Source organism: Rhodamnia argentea, chromosome 9, assembly GCF_020921035.1.
Source record: "Rhodamnia argentea isolate NSW1041297 chromosome 9, ASM2092103v1, whole genome shotgun sequence".
NCBI lineage: Eukaryota > Viridiplantae > Streptophyta > Magnoliopsida > Myrtales > Myrtaceae > Rhodamnia > Rhodamnia argentea.
Window position 1 is genome coordinate 14,909,274 of NC_063158.1, and position 22,055 is coordinate 14,931,328.

The 22,055-nt window shown below is 39.8% G+C and overlaps 3 protein-coding genes, 1 non-coding gene and 1 pseudogene across 7 annotated transcripts; 3 read left to right on the forward strand and 2 right to left on the reverse strand.

Moving 5' to 3' along the window:
- The first annotated feature begins 1,006 nt into the window (after positions 1 to 1,006).
- Positions 1,007 to 6,187, forward strand: LOC115756680 (pentatricopeptide repeat-containing protein At3g23020). Its single transcript, XM_030696537.2, has 2 exons — positions 1,007 to 4,035; positions 5,770 to 6,187. Exon 1 carries the CDS (start codon positions 1,197 to 1,199, stop codon positions 3,771 to 3,773), a length of 2,577 nt encoding a protein of 858 aa, XP_030552397.2. The 5' UTR covers positions 1,007 to 1,196; the 3' UTR covers positions 3,774 to 4,035; positions 5,770 to 6,187.
- A 1,341-nt stretch (positions 6,188 to 7,528) lies between these two features.
- Positions 7,529 to 9,617, forward strand: LOC115756677 (40S ribosomal protein S15-like). Of its 4 annotated transcripts, none has more exons than XR_007199672.1 (3): positions 7,529 to 7,661; positions 7,745 to 8,460; positions 9,020 to 9,614. XR_007199672.1 is itself a non-coding variant. In XM_048285077.1 (3 exons), exons 2-3 carry the CDS (start codon positions 7,918 to 7,920, stop codon positions 9,335 to 9,337), a joined length of 402 nt encoding a protein of 133 aa, XP_048141034.1. In that variant the 5' UTR covers positions 7,529 to 7,661; positions 7,745 to 7,917; the 3' UTR covers positions 9,338 to 9,616. The 4 variants fall into 4 exon arrangements, 2 of the variants coding, with proteins under 2 accessions (XP_048141034.1, XP_048141033.1); XR_007199673.1 differs by lacking the exon at positions 9,020 to 9,614 and having other exon boundaries at positions 7,745 to 8,001; positions 8,208 to 8,933; XM_048285077.1 differs by having other exon boundaries at positions 7,745 to 8,001; positions 9,020 to 9,616.
- LOC115756691 lies at positions 8,346 to 8,507 on the forward strand. Its single transcript, XR_004017246.1, has one exon. It is a non-coding gene; the product is annotated as a small nucleolar RNA snoR143 (small nucleolar RNA).
- Positions 9,618 to 9,731: 114 nt separating the features above from the next.
- On the reverse strand, positions 9,732 to 10,989 carry LOC115756689 (putative germin-like protein 2-3). The gene is made up of 3 exons (XM_048284781.1): positions 10,798 to 10,989; positions 9,989 to 10,602; positions 9,732 to 9,758 (listed from the first exon to the last, which is right to left on the reverse strand). Exons 1-3 carry the CDS (start codon positions 10,967 to 10,969, stop codon positions 9,732 to 9,734), a joined length of 813 nt encoding a protein of 270 aa, XP_048140738.1. The 5' UTR covers positions 10,970 to 10,989.
- Positions 10,990 to 15,360: 4,371 nt separating this feature from the next.
- On the reverse strand, positions 15,361 to 16,984 carry LOC115756690 (annotated as a pseudogene).
- Between the last annotated feature and the right edge of the window lie 5,071 nt (positions 16,985 to 22,055).

Below are 22,055 nucleotides of genomic sequence, written 5' to 3' on the forward strand. Positions count from 1 at the left end.
TGCATACTTCCATTGAATTCCGCAAAAAAATTTGCTAAAGATGCTAAAATTCGCGTTTAAGAGTACTTTTTAGAATAGTTGGTGCTTGCGAAACCAACGTAGTATTTATCAAATATTTCAAATTAAAATTTTCACCAGTAGTAAACGGAGCATGATCAAGGGCAACATATTTAGTTAATGTTTGTTTATAAAGTGCATCGGTGTAACGGAATAAAGGATGAGGATTAGAATTGGAGTACCCGAAAATTTGTTGTTGCGTAGTGTCGATCCCCGCTTGCGTTGGATTTTTTTTTTTCAAATGCCCCCGGAATGTTCCGTAGCCGTCTCCTTTCGTAAATTTGTATTTTTGCGAACAATATTTACAATTTATATTATATTTACCTTCGCTTTCATCACGTACCTTATCGAAGTGCGGCTACAAGTCGGATGTACTCTCTCGGCCCTTACGTTCCGGCTCATTTGCCGTCGACGTTTCTTCGACACTAGTAGGAGGATGAAGACTTTCTTGTGTTGGGACGTGCTCGACGTTGGGAATGAAAACAACGTTGATATTATCGTGGTTGTCTTCCCAACACACATATTCACGAGGATCATATTCGGGAATAGGATACTCGGAATCTTCCATCGCCATCTTGACCTTTCCAGTATTTCTACTTCCACTTTCCATTTTTGAGAGAATTGAGACGAGATTGAGAGAATTTCGAAGAATTGAGAGAATTTGAGAGAATTGTTGAGAGGATTTGTGAGAAAAATGAAAGAGGGAGAATAGGTATTTATAGAAGAGAACTAAAATAAAACCAAATTTTTTTAAAAAAAAGTTTGCAACGGCTCTTTAGGAGACGGGGGGACACGCGGGGAAGAGCCCTTTCCCCACCGGGCCCACCCCACTTATTTTTTTTTTAAATTAACGGATTAGAACCGACGGTTCCGGACCAGGTCCGACAATTATAGAACCGGGGGTCCGGTCAACGGCCCGATTCCATTTTGGCCATGTCTACCTGGAACCCAAACCCACTAGTGGGAAAACAAAAAGCTGAATCCTTCTCAGTGGCCGTGTCCGGCTACTGTTGTTGCCTGCCTTGCTTCATTGAGACGTTCTCTTCGTGCTTTACAGTTACAGCATACCATCGATGAGGGAGGGGTGAGAAGACTCTTCAGCCTTTCGGTCGAAGTTGATTTAATCTGGTTCTAGGAAAATGCTTGCAATGCTCGATGCCAAATTCTTCCCCGTACTTGGTGCTGCGACGACACCTCCTGATGTGATGATTTCAATCCCTACCCCTCCGGGAAAAGCGAACTCGGTCGAAAAGCCGAGAGAATGCAGGATTCCTAGAAATCCCACGACGAGGAAGAGCTTTGGCTGGACTCGCGAGCAGAAACACGACGGCGAAAGTTCGGTTCTTGGTGAAATCGAAACAGAGAAGCGGAGTTTGACAAAAAATGCGAACTGGGAACGGAGGAGGAATGGTGGGAGTGACGATGGAATTGTAAATGGAAGTGACGTGGGGGTCGAAGGTAGGCCGGGAATTGGGAGTTTTATGGTAAGGAATGTGCAGACCAAGTGTTCGACGAAATGGGTGGCTTACGGTGGATGCATACCCGCGATTCTGCGAGCTTTAGATGCTATCGAGGACTTGGATGAGGCTTTCAAGCCATGGGAAGAACGGCTCGGCAATAAAGAGAGAAGCATAATCTTGAAGGAGCAAACTCGATGGGAGAGAGCTATGGAGATATTTGGATGGTTCAAGAAAAAGGGTTGTTTTGAATTGAACGTGATTCATTATAACATCATCCTCAGGATTCTGGGGAAGGCACGTCAGTGGCGGCATTTGGAGAGTTTGTGGGATGAGATGAATGAGAAAGGGATCGTCGCTATAAACTCGACATATGGTACACTTATTGATGTTTACAGCAAAGGTGGGCGGAGAGAAGTGGCACTCGTTTGGCTAGGAAGAATGAGCAAGCAAGGGATTGAACCTGACGAGGTGACAATGGGGATTGTCGTCCAAATGTACAAGAAGGGTGGAGAGTTTCACAAGGCTGAGGACTTCTTCAGGAGATGGTCTTTAGGTAAATCTCTACAGCTGAGAGTGGATACAAGGAGAGAAAGTAAAGTTCCATTGTCTTCTCGAGAGAATGTTTGTTTAAGCTCACACACATATAACACGTTGATTGATACTTATGGTAAAGCTGGGCAACTTCAAGAAGCATCTGCAACATTCTTTCAGATGCTTAAAGAAGGGTTAACACCTACTACAGTTACTTTTAACACAATGATCCACATTAATGGTAACAATGGACAGTTAAAAGAAGTAGATACACTGATGGGGAAGATGGAGGAACTCGGTTGTGCGCCGGATACAAGAACTTATAATATACTGATTTCCATCTACATTAAACACGACAATGTTAGAGTGGCTGGAGCTTACTTTAGGAAGATGAAACACGCCTGCCTTAAGCCAGACCTGGTGAGTTACCGCACTCTTCTGTATGCATATTCCATAAGGCGAATGGTTCATGAAGCTGAAGAACTTGTATGTGAAATAGATGAAAGGGATCTGGTGATTGATGAATACACACAATCAGCACTTCTTAGAATGTACATAGAAGCTGGGATGCTTGAAAAATCATGGTTATGGTTCAGGCGATTCCATCTTGAAGGAAATATGAGTTCTGAGTGTTATTCAGCCAATATTGATGCATATGGGGAGCGTGGTTATATTTCTGAAGCTGAGAGAGTTTTCCTATGCTGCCAAGAACAGAGGCAGCAGACAGTTCTTCAGTACAATGTGATGATTAAAGCTTATGGCATAGCAAATAATTATGATAAAGCATGTCAGATTTTTGATAGCATGGAAGGCCAAGGGATATCTCCTGACAAATGTAGCTACAGTTCCATTATACAAATCTTAGCTGGTGCTGATTTTCCATACAGAGCATTACCCTATTTGAGGAAGATGCAGGAGATGGGTTTAGTAAAAGATTGCATCCCCTATTGTGCTTTGATCTCGAGTTTTGTGAAGGTGGGGCAGTTAGAAATGGCAGAGGGACTTTACAGGGAGATGATTCAGTGTAATGTACTGCCTGATGCTGTTGTGTATGGTGTGCTCATAAATGCTTGTGCTGATGCCGGAAGTGTTCAGAAAGCTCGTGGTTATGTCAACGCTATGAAAGAAGCAGGCTTGACAGGAAATAATGTAATATACAACTCCCTGATCAAACTCTATACCAAAGTTGGTTTGTTGAGAGAAGCGGAAGAAACATACAGAATGGTCCAGGTGTCAGATGTAGGTCCTGATGTTTTTTCGTCGAATTGTATGATTCATCTATACAGTGAGAGATCTATGCTTGAACAAGCCGAACAGATCTTTGACAGAATGAAGCACAAGGGGGATGCCAATGAGTTCACATACGCTATGATGTTATGCATGTACAAGAGAATAGGAAGATTAGATAAGGCCCTACAAATTGCAAATGAGATGAGAGAATTAGGACTCCTAACAGATCAGTTAAGTTATAATAATGTTCTTGGACTGTACATGCTAGATGGAGGGGTTAAGGACATGCTTGGAACCTTCAGGGAAATGATAGAAGCTGCAATTCAGCCTGATGATTCTACATATAAATCACTTGGACACATTCTAATGAAATATGGAGTTTCAAAACACGCTGTTGGCAAACTGGAAGTGTTGGCAAAGAAGGATGCCCAAAGTGGGGTACGAGCATGGATGTCAGCTTTGTCAGCTGTGTTAGACAGCAACTACGACAACTGATGTGCAGAAGTCTTTGTAAATCTTAGTAACCAAGGTTGTGCATAGGTCTCACTTCTATTATGATTTTACCCATGCGATGTCACAGCTATGGGTTTGACTTTGAGCAAAATCAATGTGCAAATTTGGAGATGACTGGTTGCAGAGGCTGACGTGATTTAATGTTTCACATAAGACAACCGATCTACAGATCCCAACCTCATAATGGAAAAGCCGATCTCTAGTATGAAGCCAGAACAAGATGTTGAGATCCTTATGCAGCATGGTGAGTATCATAGACAATAGAAATGTGCCATCGAAATGCCAGATAGCTTTTGCAGTGTAGAATCATCTTAGTAGGTTCTTGCATCCAAAAACTGTTAAAAACGCCTCCGTTTTGGTGGATGTTGCCATAGGATTCTTAGTGAAACTGTTGATGGAAACCACACTCATAGCTTTTCCATTCATAAATAGGAATCCTGGGTGTTGCAGATGCCGAACCTTTTTTAGTTCCCCAAATCTCAAAAGGCAATGTCTTTTAATATGTTAAGATCTTTGTAGTGGAGTATTTGAAATGCATGTCTTCGTTAGAGATTAGTTCTTTGTGAATTGCTGTCCATGAGATAACTTTTGCATCTGTTTCTTTTTATTTCTGCAGTGTTCCAAAATGTCTTTGTTGAAGAATGTCACTGATTTAAACATATGACTGATCTTCAGAATTTTTAAAGTTTGTGCACATAACTAAAAAGCATTAAGCCAGGAAATTGTACATAACATTTAACAGCTTTGATGCATTTGAATGTAGAGTCGTATGTAAACCAATCAGGTGTACATTGAAAATTTTAGGATGTTAGCTTTTTGACTAATGGGTCTTGCTTTAAAAATGCTTTCATTTTTTATATCCGTTTTTTTCTGATTAGAACCCTACCTGGTGATTGATGCAGAGGATATAGAACTTGGAGAACTTTTTTTTTGGGTCTTCATGCCTTCAAGAACGTCTTGCTGAAAAGCATGGGACATTGTGCTATATTAGTTCTTCATTCTGTGTTCAATAGGCTTAAAGCACACTGTAAAACTTGATATGGGTCTTACTTGTTTGCTAAATGAATTATGTGACGTTACTTTGTTAATCATGTCGTCTGCTGCCTCCTAATATTCAACAGATAGATTGATGTGCTGTTCCTGTAGCCTTTTTGTGTGTGGCTCTTTTTATGCATACTAAATGTACAGTCTCGGTTGTTTCCTGCTTCAGATAGGCATGCTGTTGTAACTTGAACTGATACTGATTCTTCTTGTTTGCACTTTTTTTTTCCAATCCATGGGGCTGATACTGCTTAGCACTTTGATTATTACCAGCTATGAGTCCTATTGGGAAAATATCTTTGAACTGTTGAAAATGGCGACTATTGTGTAGTGAGATAGTACGTTGATTGCACCTTAATGATTTTACATTGAATTGATGCCACTGGGATTTCAAGGTGAGTTTTTTAATATTGAAGAAGAGACAAGCATTGTTGTTCCGCACTATTATCTTCAAGGAGGATCTCTTAGCTCAGGACTAAATGTATAACATACATGTTAGCCACTGTGCTTGAGGCTTTGCTTATTAGAAAATTGAGGGAGAAAAAGCGATATATACTCTTTTAAAAGGTGAATAACAGGACCATGTAGGAAAAAATGCCTTTGCATCCTTTAGTGTGGAGGATTCTAGTCCAGCTGAGCTGAACACTTGAAATGTTGATGGGTTCCAGGCTTGCTTTGCTGCTAGAAATTTTGTAAATAAGGACATTGTCTTGAAATTAAGTTGCATCTACTTTCTGATCTTATAACTAATGCTGTGCTCTTGCCTCAGGAGGTGTGATTCTTTTGGTTAGGTTGTTATTTTGGTTCTCAATCACTTTGACCCTGATTAATATCATTGATCTTCTTAATTAACCATGAACTTCATTGATTTATCCTTTCAAATTTTTTGTTGATAGGTCATTCTTGATCTTGATATTAAATTTTGAAATTTTGACAGGGAAAGATCTTTGCAAGTGCATCCACCTGAAAGAGAAAGGTGTAAACAGTAGCCTGAGGAATTTATCTCGAGTAAAATTCACTGAAAGGTTTTTGGGCTGTAAGTAGTGGTTGTATCTTCTCCATGGTTCGATTTTTCTCTGTGAAATTACTATATAAGTTCAATAAGTTGTATATCTGCATGAATTTCCTTTCTCTGTGTAATGTTTCACATCTGGGCAGAAAACTCTCCCTTCTGCCACTCCTGCATTGACCTAGGAACCCTGATTAACCAGCAGTACAGAAAAATGTGGTTGAGTTTCCCGAGAACTACTTGTGGGTGGTGAATGGTGATATTGGCTTGTTTCATTGGAAAAATCAACCCATTCCCGCATACAACATAATTTGAATTTATATCAGGCACTTATAAGTTTTTGGGTCCTCCATGACAGTGTATTGGACATATAGGATACAATAAGAACTCATGGTAGCGTCATTTTATGTGGGAGGCACTCCGGCGGTGCCGTCACTGCCATATTGATGGCATTTTACTCACAGTCCAAAAGATAACAGTAGTTGTCTCAGTTTAACTGGAAGAATTGGTGTTGTGCTGTAAATATACTGTTGTCCTACTCGACTGCAATCTGTTTGATCAATTGTGGCCCTGTGCAGCTCCCATAGCATGGTTTGCTTGAGGTGCTATCAAATGTTTCCCTGTTAGATAAGTTAAACTTTTATTTCGGACTATTGAATGTAGGTGGACCAAATCTTGCTGTAAAGTGGAGCATAATCGAAAACGCATGAGACAATGTTCTTTTGATGCTAGGCGCTCCTTGAGACTATCTTCGGCAACAGTTTCCTGAGATCTGCACCTTTCAAGCTCAAGTTTACCTGGGGATACCCAGGAGTCCTAATTCCAGTGATCTCTTTATGAAACAAAGTGGAAGAACCCATCAGCAAACCAAGGTAAAGATATCACACTCATACGATTCTTTAGATTTGCAAGTGATGCCCGACTAGCGAATTTTGGACCTGTCTTCTGACTCTATCCAATGTCGGAAGTCCATCGAAAAATCAACAACCAAGAGATGACACAAATTTTGGGCATATTTGAAGGAAAAAGAAATCAAATAAAACAACTGACAGTATGCTTATAGCCTCTGTTTTTCGAACTACACTGGTTTAGGGTTTAGGAGGCAAAGCGGGAGAATTTTATTGCTCACTCTTAGAAGCGGTGGATATAACTCCGTTCCACAAGGGAATTTGAGGCAGACCTCACGTAAGAACTAATTGATAATCACATCCGCTCCAGCTTTAAGAGTTGAGATGCGAAGCAAAATCTTAAACCACTCTTTTCGAAAAAAAAAAAAATCCCCAAGAATTGATTATGTATACTTCCGCTGTCACTTCTAAATTCTCAAATCCAAAAGCTTAAACATTTGAGTTCGCAATTCTAACATGGTATCGGTGCGACAGATGAAATGAAAACAGACACTGATGTGGCTCACGTTGCTTCAACAATTGTGGAGAAAGATTCAATGGGCGATTCCTCGTACAACAAGAGCTTTTACTCAATTTGTCAAATTTCATGTGTCGCTCTTAATTCGACTTGCACATAAAAGCTAAGTCAAAATATTTCACATCGTTTTTCTATGGAATATGTGTTCTTTGATACTGTGTTAGATTATCCCAACTCTTAATTTTTTTGGGTTGAATTTTCTAACAAACACCCTATAAAGAGACCAGCCCCTGCGTAGAAGCATTCTGACACATTAAGTTAGGGAGGGAGAAGGAAATGCGAGACTTATCTGTCCCAAATTGCAAATTCTAGGAAAAGATCAATACTCCCCCCACCGACCCTGAGCTTCTCCAGCAAGATAGAGCTTTCTGATTCCAGCGAATGGAGAAACAATGGTGATTTCTTCTTCTCCTTCTCCTTTGCCGTGGAAATTTCGGTGAGATTCACTAACAATGGCGCGTACGATCTGGTGATGTAGGCGGACGTGGAGACGGAGGCAGCAGTAGCGGGTCAGCCGAAGAAGAGGACGTTCAAGAAGTTCTGCTTCAGGGGCGTCTATCTCGACATGTCCATTGATGAGCTCGTCAAGCTCTTCCATGCCCGAGCTAGCAGAAGATACCTGCATTACACATTTTCCGATATCTGTTGGTTATGCTGTCGTGTGAGTTAGGTTCCAGAGAGGTCTCAGGAGGAAGCACATGGCTGATGGCTCTCATTAAGAAGCTGCGCAAGGTGGTAATGCTGGCTTTCATTGATTATTCTCGTTCTGATGAGTTCGCATGTAATTCCAGATTGAAGTCGCATGCCCTTTTCAATTGCCTTTCTGTAAGCGGTGAGGTCTATTATTACAAGCACACAAACTGGGTGCTTCTCTGTGAATGTGAGGGGGTTTTCCTTGTTGAATCTGAAATTGGGCATCTTTCTTGCGATTGTTGCTTCAGAAATTCAATGGCTTGTATGGGGGTTTAGTACCTCCAGTGGAATCATCATCGGTCATGAGTTGCTACTCTTGATTCAATTGAAGTCTGTGTAATTAGTTATAAGTGATCCCGGGTGTTGGTTGATGACTGAAAAGGTTTTTTCACTTATCTATTGGCCTCTTCTGATTTGGTGGTGGGGCCTTTGAGCTAGGGTGCATAGATCAATAGCTGTTAAATCGGCAGCGGCCAGACAACCGTCGAGATGGATCCACAGGTGAATGGCTTAAAGTGCTGCTTGCCTACTGAACCCGTCTTACATGTTGCTCTCGAAAATACTATCTTCTCTCAAAGGAGAAGAAAATTTTGGAGAGAACTGGTTTACTGAGCAGCCGGTCGATTGATGATGTACCTTCTTTTTTTAATTGGGTTGATTGTATATTCAATGAAGATTAGTAAAGGATGATAAGTGGTGGCATTCTCTAAAATAAAAAAGAAAGCTCTTTGACACCAAGCCGACTCTTGATGTTGTAATGCTCGAATGCTTATGTGATGTCCACGAACTGATAACATGGATCTATGTATGATTTCTAGGCCTAAATATTTTGCTTGCTTGGAATATAAGAGACTGAATCTTAGTGGTTAGTAACTTGTTCATGTTCTGCTTGTCCTGATCATATTAATCACACCTCCCATGTTGGTTTTTTTTCTTTTCTCTTTTTGTTCATGCTTGTTTTTGGGAAGATAAGCTCCTGATTGTAAGATTGTTGGTTATATCACTTATCTTGCATTAGTAAGACAAATATAATCGTTAAATCTTTCATATCATGGATCAGGAAAGGGAGGCTCCGCCTGGTGAGAAACCTGAACCAGTTCAAACTCACCTGCGCAATGTGACTATTGTTCCACAAATGATTAGAAGCGTCATCAGAGAATATAATGGCCAAACCTTCAATCCAGTGGAAATAAAGCCTGAAATGATTGGCCATTGCCTGGCCGAATTCTCCATCTCTTACAAGCCTGTTAAGCATGGTAGACCAGGTATCGGCGCCATCCATTCATCGAGGTTCATTCCTCTGAAGCGAGTCCACGGGGGCAAATTCAAAGGTCATCCTATGTCTCTTTGTTTTTACCAGAACAGTCATGAATCCTGAAAGTCAATTGCTCTGTTTTTTTGCCTAACATTGTATGAGTTTGGAGACAATCTGAAGCGGAAACCTTCACGTTGTTCAAATATAAGGTTTGATGCTAGTTGGTTATAGAGGATACATTGCATTATTCATTTCCTGTTGATATGGCCACATGATTATAATATGGTGCAGAACTTTTCTAGTTGTCTTAATCTACATCTGCTAAAGGTACATTTAAACTCTCCGGTAAATAGATTTTCACACTCCCGTCGTGTCTGCAATAGCTATGAATGGAGAAACATCCATTTGTCTGATCTCTCTATATCCTTGTGCACTCTCAGGCATTGAAAATCTGATTCTCTTCGGTTTGCATTGTTTAAGTTCAGAATGCCAATCCTGTATGCTAAAAGAATTGCTCTCAAAGAATTGCGATGAATTGCGGAATCTGTGCAAAGTTGAAAAAGAAGGTTATCCAAAATTTTGCAAATGTCAAGTCTGTTGAATCTCTTGAGTAAGAAAGGACTAAGGTGAAAAAGTGAATCCCAGAATAAAGAACTAGTGTCAAAAGTGAATCACGGAAAAAAGGATTCGCTGACCCGGGATCACTAACTAATAGTGATTTAATATTAATAGAATAGAAAAGATGCACAATTTTACACAAATAAACCAAATTACTGTCTTTGATAGATGTTTACTGCCTCTCGAAACGGAAATTACATGAACAAATTCACGCATATCTAAATAGGCCAGACTTTGGAATTTCGATTGAATATGATCGATTATAGCCTTGTCTGCCTGGAAAGCCTTGGCTAGTGTATTGTCAGCAATGGGCGGAGTGGACCCGAAAACATTGTTAGCAACGAGAACCGTTCCTATGTTTTGGCTGCTGAAGGCGACAATCGAAACGGCATTGCTGCACCCCACATTCTTTTGGAAGTGAATGAGCCCGGATGGGAAGATGAACACGTCGCCCTTTCGAAGGACTCTACTGATGAGATTGTTCTTGGGGTTTGATGTCACGAAGCTGACAAGAAGGTTGCCTCCCAACACTGTAATGATCTCGGAGGCCTGAGGGTGCGTGTGGGTTGGGGCGACGCCACCTGGAGCGTAGTCAGCCCGGGCCATCGAGATGCCAAGGGTGTTGAGCCCTGGTACTTGCCCTACTGCGGCTAGGACGAACCCAACTCCTAGCGGGTTTGATACATTGCTGGCCAAGTGAAACCCACTGAGGGAGAAATGGCTGGCTTGCACAAGCTTAGCATCTAAGCAAGGGAGTCCATTCACTCGAGCTGCAATGCCAATGGCAGAATATCAAAAGGGGAAATCCAACACACTGAGCAGGTGGATTATGATGGCTTGAAGAGGGGATGTGTAAAACATAAAAACACCAACTCAGTACAATCCATTATCTACTTTTCCGAATGGACCGAGCGCAAAATCTGTAAATGTGGGCGAAAAAAGACTGATGCGCTGTATTTAATTGCGAAAATTAGGATAGCTTGTGAGATCTGCGACGCAGAAATCTTGTAACGGGCTCGGCTCATCCGCTGTCGCTACAGCACAGATTATGGCAAGTACACAGGGGTAAAGGAGGTTCTTTGTCATTTCAGTTTTCTTTGAAGAACCAATACAATACAATTTGTATAGTGTATACATAAGAAGAGATCAATTGATGAATCTGGATCTGCTTGTGGCTGTATAAGTTCAAATAATGTCTAAGAGATATAAAGTAGATGCTAGCCGTCTCTGCCCCACTCCAAATAGGTGAAGACGTCAAACATTGGTTTGCATATGGGGACAACATATGGCGACAACATATAACGTTACACGTTCCTTTCCCTAGTTCCAGACTTAATAAATTTGAGCCCAGTATTTAAATAACGGAATTGGATACTCTTTTTCCACACTATGCTTTCGATTGACAAATCACAGGCAGAGAGGCCGCCGTTGCCGGCGAAGGCATCCCAGCCTTGCCCTCACCGACAGCCGGTGACCTCCGCCGGCCATCACGAGGATGACGACTGGTGGAGGGAAATAAGGAAAGGGAAACAAAAAAGAAAAGGAAAGAAAAAACGAAAAGAAGGAAAAGAGAAAAAAAAGTTGATTAAAAAGTAATAAAAAATTCAAAACAATACTCAAAAATTGAAATAATATTTATGTTAGCGCCGGACATGCTAAGTAGGATAGTTGACGTCCAAGTTAGCAATTTCCAGCCTAAATTGATTGGATGGATTCAATCGATACTAACGTGGAAATGTTTATTATCAATTTCAATGACAAAAAAATTCCAATGTAACTTATTTTAGTTTTTTTTTTCATGACACGTGGCACCCCGATGCTCCCTAAGAAAAATGTTCCAATAAAATTTTAGTAAAAGAAAAATCAGGATAAAGCCGAAAAATGGAAAATAGAAATGAGAGACATCAGTTTTGGGGGCTTGAGCAAGCGCCGATGACCGGTGAGCGTCACCAAGCAGGTGAAGGATGATGATGACGAGCTCGTGGGGGATGATGAGATGTGTGGAGGTGATAATGAAGAACATTAATTTGAATTCTGCATTTTCACTTATGGAATGGAGAATGAAGTGAGCCAGAAGAATGGTTGCGCCATCGGGCGAGGGCGGTCGGCCCTCGTCGAAGCCTCAGCAGGGGCCATCGCTTGTTGGTGAAGTTCGGCGAAGTTCGACAACGGTGCCAATTTTCTGTTTTATTGTTATTACGTATGGCTCTCTGTCTTTTTCGGTCGTCGTTTCGATCTATTTCTTAATGCGACGCCCATTTGACATTATATCAACGCCATACGTACTCACACATGCATAAAAATTACACAGTCAACATTGTTTGTTTGTCACTCTTTCACTCAACCCTTTTCATTCGATCCAGTGACTCAACTTCTTAAAGTTGACTCAAGGCCTTTCGTTAAAATCGTGTAAGTAGCCACTAACCGTCCTCGTTGGTAATCGTGCAGCCTTTTGACATGATTCCACGTCACCAAGGACATTATTAACGGGGTTGAGACCGTCCAAATCAATACTTTGTCTCCCTCCTAATCAACCCGACACTGAAACGGAGATTGCATGAATTTTTGTTGAGTAAGTGACCCACGTCGGTTTTTCATTTCCACGGAGACGTCACGTTGAGCCAAACTTTAAAAGTTGAGATACTTAATTGCATAATTTTTTTTTATTATAGATATGCAATTGTAAAAAAAAAAAAGTTAATAAAATTGAAACTTATTGGCTGAAATATTTGGCGCTTCTTCGGGTTTAATTGTCAGAATTCTTTTGAATACACAACCCGGATAATTTTTTTTTACACCACCGGACCCATGACCGTTGGTTTAAATAGCTGATCAATCTTTCAAACTGTAACTACCCATATTAACAAATGGATTACGCAAAATGTTCGACGAAAACGAGGTCGTGCAATATGTCAAAGACTAATGGAATAAATTTTAGGAGAAGAAGTGAATAGGATGATGACTTGGCAATCTTCGAGCATGATGTGGCAATATGAAGTCTGGCTAGGAAAATAATCTTGAAGATATGCATCTTGGGAATTACATTTCTAATGCGATCTAATTTGGAAAAATAGTCAAATTTTATTTTTTGTTTTGGAAACTCAAATCCAGACTTTTGGATTTTATCGAAAGAGAACATCGCATCATTGACATAGAAACTCTCCTTTTCCATTATGTGCATAGTGAATATAGTTTTCCTTTTGGTTTGTGAAAATGATTGTAACAGCAGGTTTAGACTTGTCGAATGACCTGACTGAAATGCGTGATGTCGCAAATACTCACTTGTGGCATACCATACCTCAATGAATTGGCGTATGCTCAAAGTTTCATAACGGAAGCGGGATGTTAAGAAACTGATCGAGCTATATTTAAAGACTTCCAAGTTTCAAATTAGCTGTTGAAAGCTTTCTCCAGTCAAGCTCTACAGGCCATTTTCAAAAGCAGAATACTCTCCGTTGGCAATCTACTTGACATCCCTTCAACTTATCAAAAAAACATCAAAATAAGTATGATTTACTCCAGGCTGCTTTTAGCGAAGTCTACGCTTGAAAACCGTCGTAAAGTACCAGTTTGAATCATATTCAAATTGATCATAAGGACTGTAGAACCATCCACTCCGTCTATTTGCATGTACTGCATCTACAAAATGATCCTTCTAGGGTTTTCATGAATGCTCAATCCACGGTCTGTTCACCTTCTGCAAAACTGGCTGTTCCAATCATATTGACGTCCTCGTGATTTGTCAACTATTCACCTTCTACTGGTCCATTCAAGCTGGAAATTGCAATTGCCATGGTAAATGCAACACTAGATATTGTCGGTAGGAACTCCAATCCCTCTTTCGGTATCGATTTCGCATGTTTAATTGTAAATAGTAACTTTGCTGGCATTCGGAAGTATCTAATTTTTGATGTTTATATTCTTGTCTGTGACATTGTTCATACTCATTGCATGCATTACCATGCAAGCGCATTGTTCATCCGCGGTATAGAAATTCCTTCCAAAACAAACAAGATTAATAAAGGAAAATGCTTCCATGACAGTATTGTCGGGGATGGTATAATCTTAATCGTAGATCCATACATCATCACTGCGTCTTTTGTATAAAGCACTCATTGATTGAAATATCATGTGTTCAGAAGTAATCGACAATCTTGTTAGACTGTTAGGCTAGCAGCTTTACTATTTTAGGTAGAAAGAGAGAGATTAAATAATCATTCTCCGGAACCTTACTAAAACATACTACACTATTTTTGGCAGAAATTAATTGCATACATGCATATGGGCGGCTATTGCCACTCCTTGCATGGCTTAAACACTCCCTTTCACGATGTGCTGACTATATTACCCCTTGATATAGGGCCCATTTTGGTTTTTTTTTTTATTATTTCTTCTTTTTCTTCCACTTCCCTCCTTGTTCTCACTTGTGTTGAAGCGTATCACAACTTCTTTATCTTCCTCCTTTAAGACCTTTATGCACACCAATGGATAGGTTCCATGCGGAACCTGGATCGACCCTAGAACTGCTCACCCCTACTTTTTGTCCGTCATGTTTTCTTCTTCTTCTTTCTTGTTTTTTGGTTTTTCTATAGTGTACTTGTTATGATCGGGATGGGAAATTGTCGAAGTCATCCAATTTTCGAAGATAATGGAGGAAGCTTTCGGGAGTGCATAGATTAAGTACAGGAACAGTCAAGCCCATGAAGGAGAAGAATCTATGGAGCAGTTGTTGAAGCAATTCTACTCATTTCATGTTGAACAATCAAGAATTGGATGAATGGAGGAACCCCTTTGAAATTAGAATACCTCTATGACTTTCATAACTACTCAATTAGAGTGATATGAGAAATCCACTCACGATCTTTAGACTGCGAATGAGAAGCCACTTTTGCTACGAATGTTTATAATTCAGTCGAACATCTCGTTGATTGAATTTTCCAGAAATTAACAGCTATAGTAGACGGTACGAACAAAGAGAGAATTTGATTACGTTGATAAGCTCTTTCAGATTACTCATATAGATAAAAGAACAACCATATCATGAAAGCATCACAAACTAAATCAATAAAATCATTCTAGGAACAATCTTGTTCATGTTAAGAATGACTTCTCATCTTCGGTAATCATTGAATAATTCAAGAGCAATATGTTCTGGGCCGATGCAATTCTTTTGCCTCATTGGTTGATTTTTTTTCGTCATTGATCCTCAAATCGCTGGAGCAGTGTCATCCTTAGATCCAGGACTCTCTAATCAACAAAACCACCGGGAAGAAAAAGGGAAGTGGAAGAAAAAGAAGAAACAAATAAAATAAATCCTAAATGGGCCCCACATTTGAGTTTTTTCAGATATAGAATTCTAAAGGAGGAAAAAACGAGGGATTATTTGGTCAGTACATTGTGAAAGGAAGTGTCTAAACCAAAATGGGAGTGAAAAAAGCACGACCCACGCATATCGGCCCAAACTTTGGAAAGACACAAACAATAGACACGGTAGTATGCACAAATTTCAGAATTTGGATTGAATCTGATCAATGGTGGCCTTTGTCAGCCTGGAAAGCCTTGGCCAAGATATCATTAGCAATGGACGAATCCGATCCGAAAACCATACTAGGAACCAGAACCAGTCCAGGGTTCTGGCTGCTCAACACGGAGATAGACATTGCATTACCGGAGCACAAATTTTTCTGGAAGTGGATGAGCCCAAGCAGGAAGACAAACAACATCGCCCTTTTGAAGGACTTTGCTGATGAGCTTATTGTCGGGGTTCGATGTCACCAAGCCGGCGAGGATGGTGCCTTCTAAGACGGTCAAAATCTCGGAGGTGCAAGGGTGCATGTGGGGCGAGACCACACCCTCCGGAGCGTAGCCGAACCGAGCCAATGAGATGCCAAGAGTGTTGAGTCCCGGTATTTGTGCTACAGTGACAGGTGTGACGCTAAAGTCGGATGCGTTCGGGGGCATGCCAGCCAAGTGAAGTCCGCTGAAGTAGAAATGCTTACCGTGTGCATGCTTAGCGTCTAAACAAGAAAGTCCCACTCGAGCTTCAAGGGAAAAACGGCAACACTCAAAACAGTTGGTGAAAACTTATAACATTTTGCACTAGACCGGTGCAAATGAAGAAATGTCTCAGGAGGCAAATACGAAGTTCATTGCTAATAGTAACTGCCAAATCGACAAATAGATTGCTAACTTGAGGGGGCGAGATTTGCGACACAGAAATCGTGGGTAACGGGCTTGGCTATTAATGATGCCGATAAGAGAACAATGGCAAGGACCACACTATGAGCAAAAGCTCAAATCTACTCAAAATGACATCACTTAAGCTCGTCCTATAGAGGAAAATGGCTAAAGTACACTAGAAGTGTCAAAACTTATGTACGGCGCTCACTTTAGTGCCAAAACTTTCAAAACGATAACTTAAGTGCCAATATTTTTAAAAAAGATCACTTAAGTGCCAACTTCTTTTAAAAACGATCAATTCGGTGCCGTAGCCGACGTGGCTTGCCGGAAATCCGACACGTGCTATTTTTTTATTAATATTTGAGCTGATGTGGTTCGGTGGAGTTGACACTGAAATGATCATTTTTTTAAAAAATTGGCACTTAAATGATCGTTTTTAAAAAAAAAATTGGCATTTAGGTGATCGTTTTGAAAATTTTGGCACTCAAGTGATCGTTTTTCAAAAAAATTGATAAGTGATTGTTTTGAAAGTCTTAGCATTAAAATAAGCGTTGTACACAAGTTTTGACACTTCTAGTGTACTTAAGCCAAAAAAAACTCTCTCATTTTGCAGAGCTCTCTCTACCTCTCTTGGTAGCTTTTCCCCTTTCCCCAAACCCTAAGGCTGCGTTTGGTTGTCAGTATAAAACTCGGGATATGATATATTTTATCATATCCCGTGTTTGGTAAGTGTCTCGGATAGTATAATGTCGGATATAGAGGGGATATAACCCAGACAAAAAAAATCCAAGGGGAGGGGGTAGGATAAGGTCGGATAGGATTTCTTTTATCCGTCATATAAAAGCTAATTTTCAGAAACCCTACCCCTTCATTCACACACTCTTTCACCCACGCTACAACTTGCCTTCTACAATTTTTTTTTTCACGTTTACAACTTGCTTCTGCAATTTGTGAAGGTATGTATTCATCCATGATCGTCTGCAGCTTGCTTTTGCAATTTTTTTTTTCACATTTACAGCTTGCTTCTGCAATTTGCGAAGGTATGTATTCATCCTTGATTGTCTACAGCTTGCTTCTGCAATTTTTTTCAAAAGTTTGGGTTTATAATTTTCATTTTTTGGTTTAAGCAATAAGATGGTGTCGTAACCAATTTAGGGCTTTTGGAGGTTAAGAAGCGATTGTGAGTGCACAAGTTCTCTACTGATTTTCTGATGACTTAATGAGATCATCTTTCAGTCATGAGTTGAATACTAACGTAGCTTTTTGACCTAAGACAAAGAGTTGTTTCTCAAAAGTATAAATCAAAGCATGCAAAAAATAGAGCCCACGAAAGAGAGGCTACGAAACATAATTTGGTTGATGTAGCTTTGTGAGCAAAATTTGTGAAGTCAAACTTTGGTGTTATGGACTTGAGTCATTGATAGATGGAGTTCCATTGAAATATGGGCTGTTTTGCAGGGAAGCTCGAGGGTATATTGCTCGAAGCGAAGGGATTTTGGGAAGAGGCTGAATAATCATAGATTAATTTGGTAAGATTCTGTGAAAATCAATTGATTTGGAAAAGATATTGTTTTGGATGATTTTGCTATTATCTAACCGACTGGTTAGTATTTGCCTAATGTTATTTTTTTTTCCTTTATTAGAAATGGATCACGATGAGAGAGAGGAAATTTTTAACATTTTGATATTAGAGGAGATGAACCCGTAGATGTTGCTTTTGTGTATGATGTATATGATTGTGGCATCCACGGCTGCTAAAAGGCACTACTGAAAATATATATTGAAGGATCGCACATTTTTTACAAGGCAAGCTCATTTAGATCATCTTGATCGCCTCATTAATAGTAGTGACTTGAATTGTGTGAAACAACTTAGGATGGATAGACGTACATTTACTCTACTATGCGAGTTGGCACGTACAATTGGTGGGTTAAAAGAAGATGGAATCATGACTATAGAAGAACAAGTAGCAATGTTCCTACATATACTTGCCCATCATGTCAAGAATCGTGTTATCAAGTTCAGATTTATGAGGTCCGGAGAGACAAGAAGTAGGTATTTTAACTTAGTTTTAAGTGCTGTGATAAGAATGCATAGTGTGCTTCTTGTGTCACCCGAACCAGTTCCAGAGGAATGTACCGACGACAGATGGAAATGGTTTAAGGTATGTTTTCTTTGCTATTATATGGATTAATTTAATACTTTAAACATAAGGTTATTCTATTAATTTCATGTTTCTAGGGTTGCTTAGGAGCATTAGATGGCACATACATTAGGGTACGTGTTCCAGAGGTTGATAAAGTAAGGTACCAAAATAGAAAGGGTGAGATAGCGATTAATGTGTTAGGAGTTTGCTCACGTGACATGAGATTCGTATACGTTTGACCTGGATGGGAAGGTTCAGCAGCAGATTCTAGAGTGCTTCGAGATGCTTTAGTTAAACCCAATGGTCTGAAGATTCCCGTTGGTAAGATAAGCATGTATCAATATGTTACATTATTTAACGTGTAGGTTTTGACGATTCTAAGACAATTAATAATGTTATCATTTGTTATTAGGTAATTATTATCTTGTAGATGCTGGATACACAAATGGGGAGGGCTTTCTTGCTCCTTATAGAAGTACTCGATACCACCTATCCGAGTGGGGAGAAGGTTGTATGCCAAATTCCCCTGAGGAGTACTTCAACATGAAGCATTCTCAAGCTAGAAATGTCATAGAAAGATGCTTCGGTCTACCAAAGTTACGGTGGGCTATTCTTAGGAGTCCATCTTTTTATCCAGTTAGAACGCAAGGTTGAATTATTATAGCTTGTTGCCTTATACACAACTTGATAAGAAGAGAAATGGCTATTGATCCAATTGAGGCACAATTAGATGAAGTTGCTAATACCATTGACGATGTGGAAACAATAAATGTTCTTGAGCCATCAGATCATTGGACAACATGGAGACAAAATTTGGCAATACAAATGTTTAATGAGTGGAATGCAAGTCGAGGACATGGAGGAGTCGCTTGATTTGACATTATTCCTTGTCTCGTTCATTTCTAATCACGTATAATATGGTGCTGATTTGTCATTATGGAGAAAAATATTCCTTATGTAATGTTTGAATTATGGCTATATCATTTTAATTTTTTATTACTATGCTATCTTTATCATTAAATTTTCTCTACCATGATATCCTCTATCATTAAATTTTGTAAAATTGCAATGAGATGTTTAGAAATGGAAGATAGTGATTTTAGTCAAACTCAAGGAAGGGGAACAAAGAGAGACCAACGTGTATGGACAATAGATGAAGAAAATGCATTTCTAGATGGTCTTGAAGAACTAGTTGCGCGAGGAATGAAAGCCGATAACGGCTTCAAGAGTGGTTACATGATTATGTTAGAGAAGTGGTTTGAAGAAAAGCTTCCTAGTTCTGGCATTAAGGGTAATCCTCATATTGAGTCGAAAATGAGAAACTTGAAAAAGTTGTATAATCAGATTTATGACTTGAAGGATCAAAGTGGCTTTGGATGGGATCACGAAAAACATTTTGTTGATATTCATTCAGAAGATAGTTGGCAAAAATATTGCAAGGATAGTGTTACTTCTTCTCATTTTTCTTCTTTATAACTTGTTTCTTCAAAAAATATATATTTTTTCTTTGTAGGCCTATCTAGGAGCTGCTTCTTTGAGAGGAAAGTCCTTCCCTCAATATGATCGAAGCAACTGTATTTGGAAAAGATCGTGCCAAGGGAAATCTTAGTGAAGACCCTTCAGAAGCTCATGTGGCTGTAGATAATGAAGAAGGTGACAATCATTATGACGTGGCTACTATTGGTGTAAGTCAAAACTTACCGCCACTATCATCTTCTCAAACACAAAATGCTGTTGATTCTTCAAGAAGAAAAAGGGCTAAAGCAAGTGACAAGTGGGCTGCTAGGTTAGTTGAAATTGCAAGCACTTTTGGCTCTTTTATGGAAAAAGCTAACGAGAGGATGGAGATGATTGCTAGCCGCATCGGACATGCTAAAGATTTGGATGACAACAAGAGAAAAATCAATGAAGAGCTTCTTAAGATGTCTCTAGATACTATGGACAGAATAAAATTGTGCAGAAAAATTGGGAAGGATCCTGAGAATATTCATCTTTTTTTTGGATTTCAAGGAGATGATAGGAAGGCATTTGTGGACATGCTTCTCCAAGAGATGATAGAAGAGTAATGTCGTGTGTAGTCTCTTTTTGCTATTTTTAGACAATGAACAACATCAAAAATGTTGATTTTACTATTTATTGGAATGCTTTAGTTTTTTGGAATATGTTGTTTCTTGTGAAGTTTGGAGCTTTATTCATAGTTGTTGTAGTCTCATCGTACCGTTGCTTTTATATTATTTTTTTTTGCTCGTTCTTTTTCTTTATGCTCGTTCGCCACTTCCTTCCTAGGCAATATATTCAGCAGTGAAAGTCAATATAGATTGGATAGGGTCAGCTCGCTCAGATAACGCCGAGAAAAACTTGTTCATTATTCTAAAGGATCTTGTGCTGTTACACATGAAAAGGTTTCCTTCGGGTGGGTGCTCTATTTTCCATAGATTGCAACCTCTGCTTGATTGTGTATGGAAAAGGCTTCAAGTTCATGGGGCAAACATGAAGACAATGATGATGACTTTCTTGTCTCATTTGTTTCTATTTTCATTTTTTTTTTTTGCAAAGAGGTTTGAAAATCTAATAAAATGTGTATATTTTCTAGTTTTTTTGTGTATGAGAACGTTATTTTTATAGTGATAAGATCGGAATATTTCATGAGCATCATGTAGGGGCATATATGTCATTTATATTGATATACGGTTTCTACCAAATGCGGGATAGAATACGATATGAGAATATCCAACTTTAAATCTACAGTTCACCAAATAGTGGATAGGATATGGCCAAATTCGTGGATTTCTTATCATATCCTATCAAATCCTATCCCGACTAGAAATCCCAACGACCAAATGCAGCCTTAGTTCTTAGTTGGACTAAAAAGCTTAATGCCAAGCCTCATTAACGGCTAATGGGCTCTATTATCTTGAAGTTGAAAGCCTTTGTTTAATTCAAGTTTACATGGCCAAATCAAAGTCCACTTATGCACTTTTTCATTCATGAATTTCGGCCATTATGTCCTCCCATGTGCCTACCAAATTTCCAATGAATTCTAGGTTTGTCCGCATGTCGATTTCAGGTCCATTCACCATCGGTCCGATCAAACGCAAACGCAATACAATGGATGCTAAAATACATATGGAAAATAAATAAATTTTTTGTATCTTGATAGACCGCTACACCTTTGCACCCATTAAGACACGCCCTTGTGTACTAATGGGTACGAGGTTTTTGTGTTCGGTCTCTTCCTTGTAAATGGCGCTTTGAAAAGTTATATACATTCTTACCTTACCAAAAAAAAAATGAGTAAAAACGTTAGTCAAAATTTAGGTGTCAACTCCTCCAACATCAAAACGATGTTGTCGTACCGGCCCAACTCCACGAACCAGCTTGGCATCCACAAACCCGGTTCAAGTCCAATCAAATAGACCTCTAGTTTAAACTGCGCCCTTCATGCGCTAGACCTGCTAGAACCTATTTGAGAAAATATTGGCTAGATTAGATTTGCCAACTAGATAGTGCATTAAACCATTGAGAGGTCGACACGTGGCTTGTCGGGTCCCATCGGTCAGATTTTGAAAAAAGCGGAGATCCAACCATCTCTGTTATCTCTCTCCTCTCCTCTGTTATCCCCCGGTCAAATTTTTCAAAAAGAAAGCGGCAAGTCTCATTAACTCTCTCTCTCTCTCTCTCTCTAAGTGAGGTCGACGAACGCCCTGTCTCCCCAAGTTCACTCTCTCTATCTTCTTGGACCAAATCTCGACTCGACCACTACACCGGGCCGGTCCCTCGACCAAAACCACGCCACGCCCACCGTCGTTGCCGCTTCCACCTCCACCGTCTTGGAGCCCCCTCGTGTCGCCTCCTCTCTCTCTCTCTCTCTCTCTCTCTGAGTCCACAGCTTGCCCT

What these genes read in the sequence shown, in the direction of transcription:
- LOC115756680 (XM_030696537.2), top strand. Translation starts at nt 1,197, where the DNA reads ATGCTTGCAATGCTCGATGCCAAATTCTTCCCCGTACTTGGTGCTGCG.
- LOC115756677 (XM_048285077.1), top strand. Translation starts at nt 7,918, where the DNA reads ATGCTGTCGTGTGAGTTAGGTTCCAGAGAGGTCTCAGGAGGAAGCACA. An exon ending in TTAAGAAGCTGCGCAAGGTG is followed by an intron (nt 8,002 to 9,019) that starts GTAATGCTGGCT and finishes ATCATGGATCAG; the next exon opens with GAAAGGGAGGCTCCGCCTGG.
- LOC115756689 (XM_048284781.1), bottom strand. Translation starts at nt 10,969, where the DNA reads ATGTATACACTATACAAATTGTATTGTATTGGTTCTTCAAAGAAAACT. An exon ending in CACAAGCTATCCTAATTTTC is followed by an intron (nt 10,603 to 10,797) that starts GCAATTAAATAC and finishes TTGGCATTGCAG; the next exon opens with CTCGAGTGAATGGACTCCCT. An exon ending in GTAAACATCTATCAAAGACA is followed by an intron (nt 9,759 to 9,988) that starts GTAATTTGGTTT and finishes AACTTTGCACAG; the next exon opens with ATTCCGCAATTCATCGCAAT.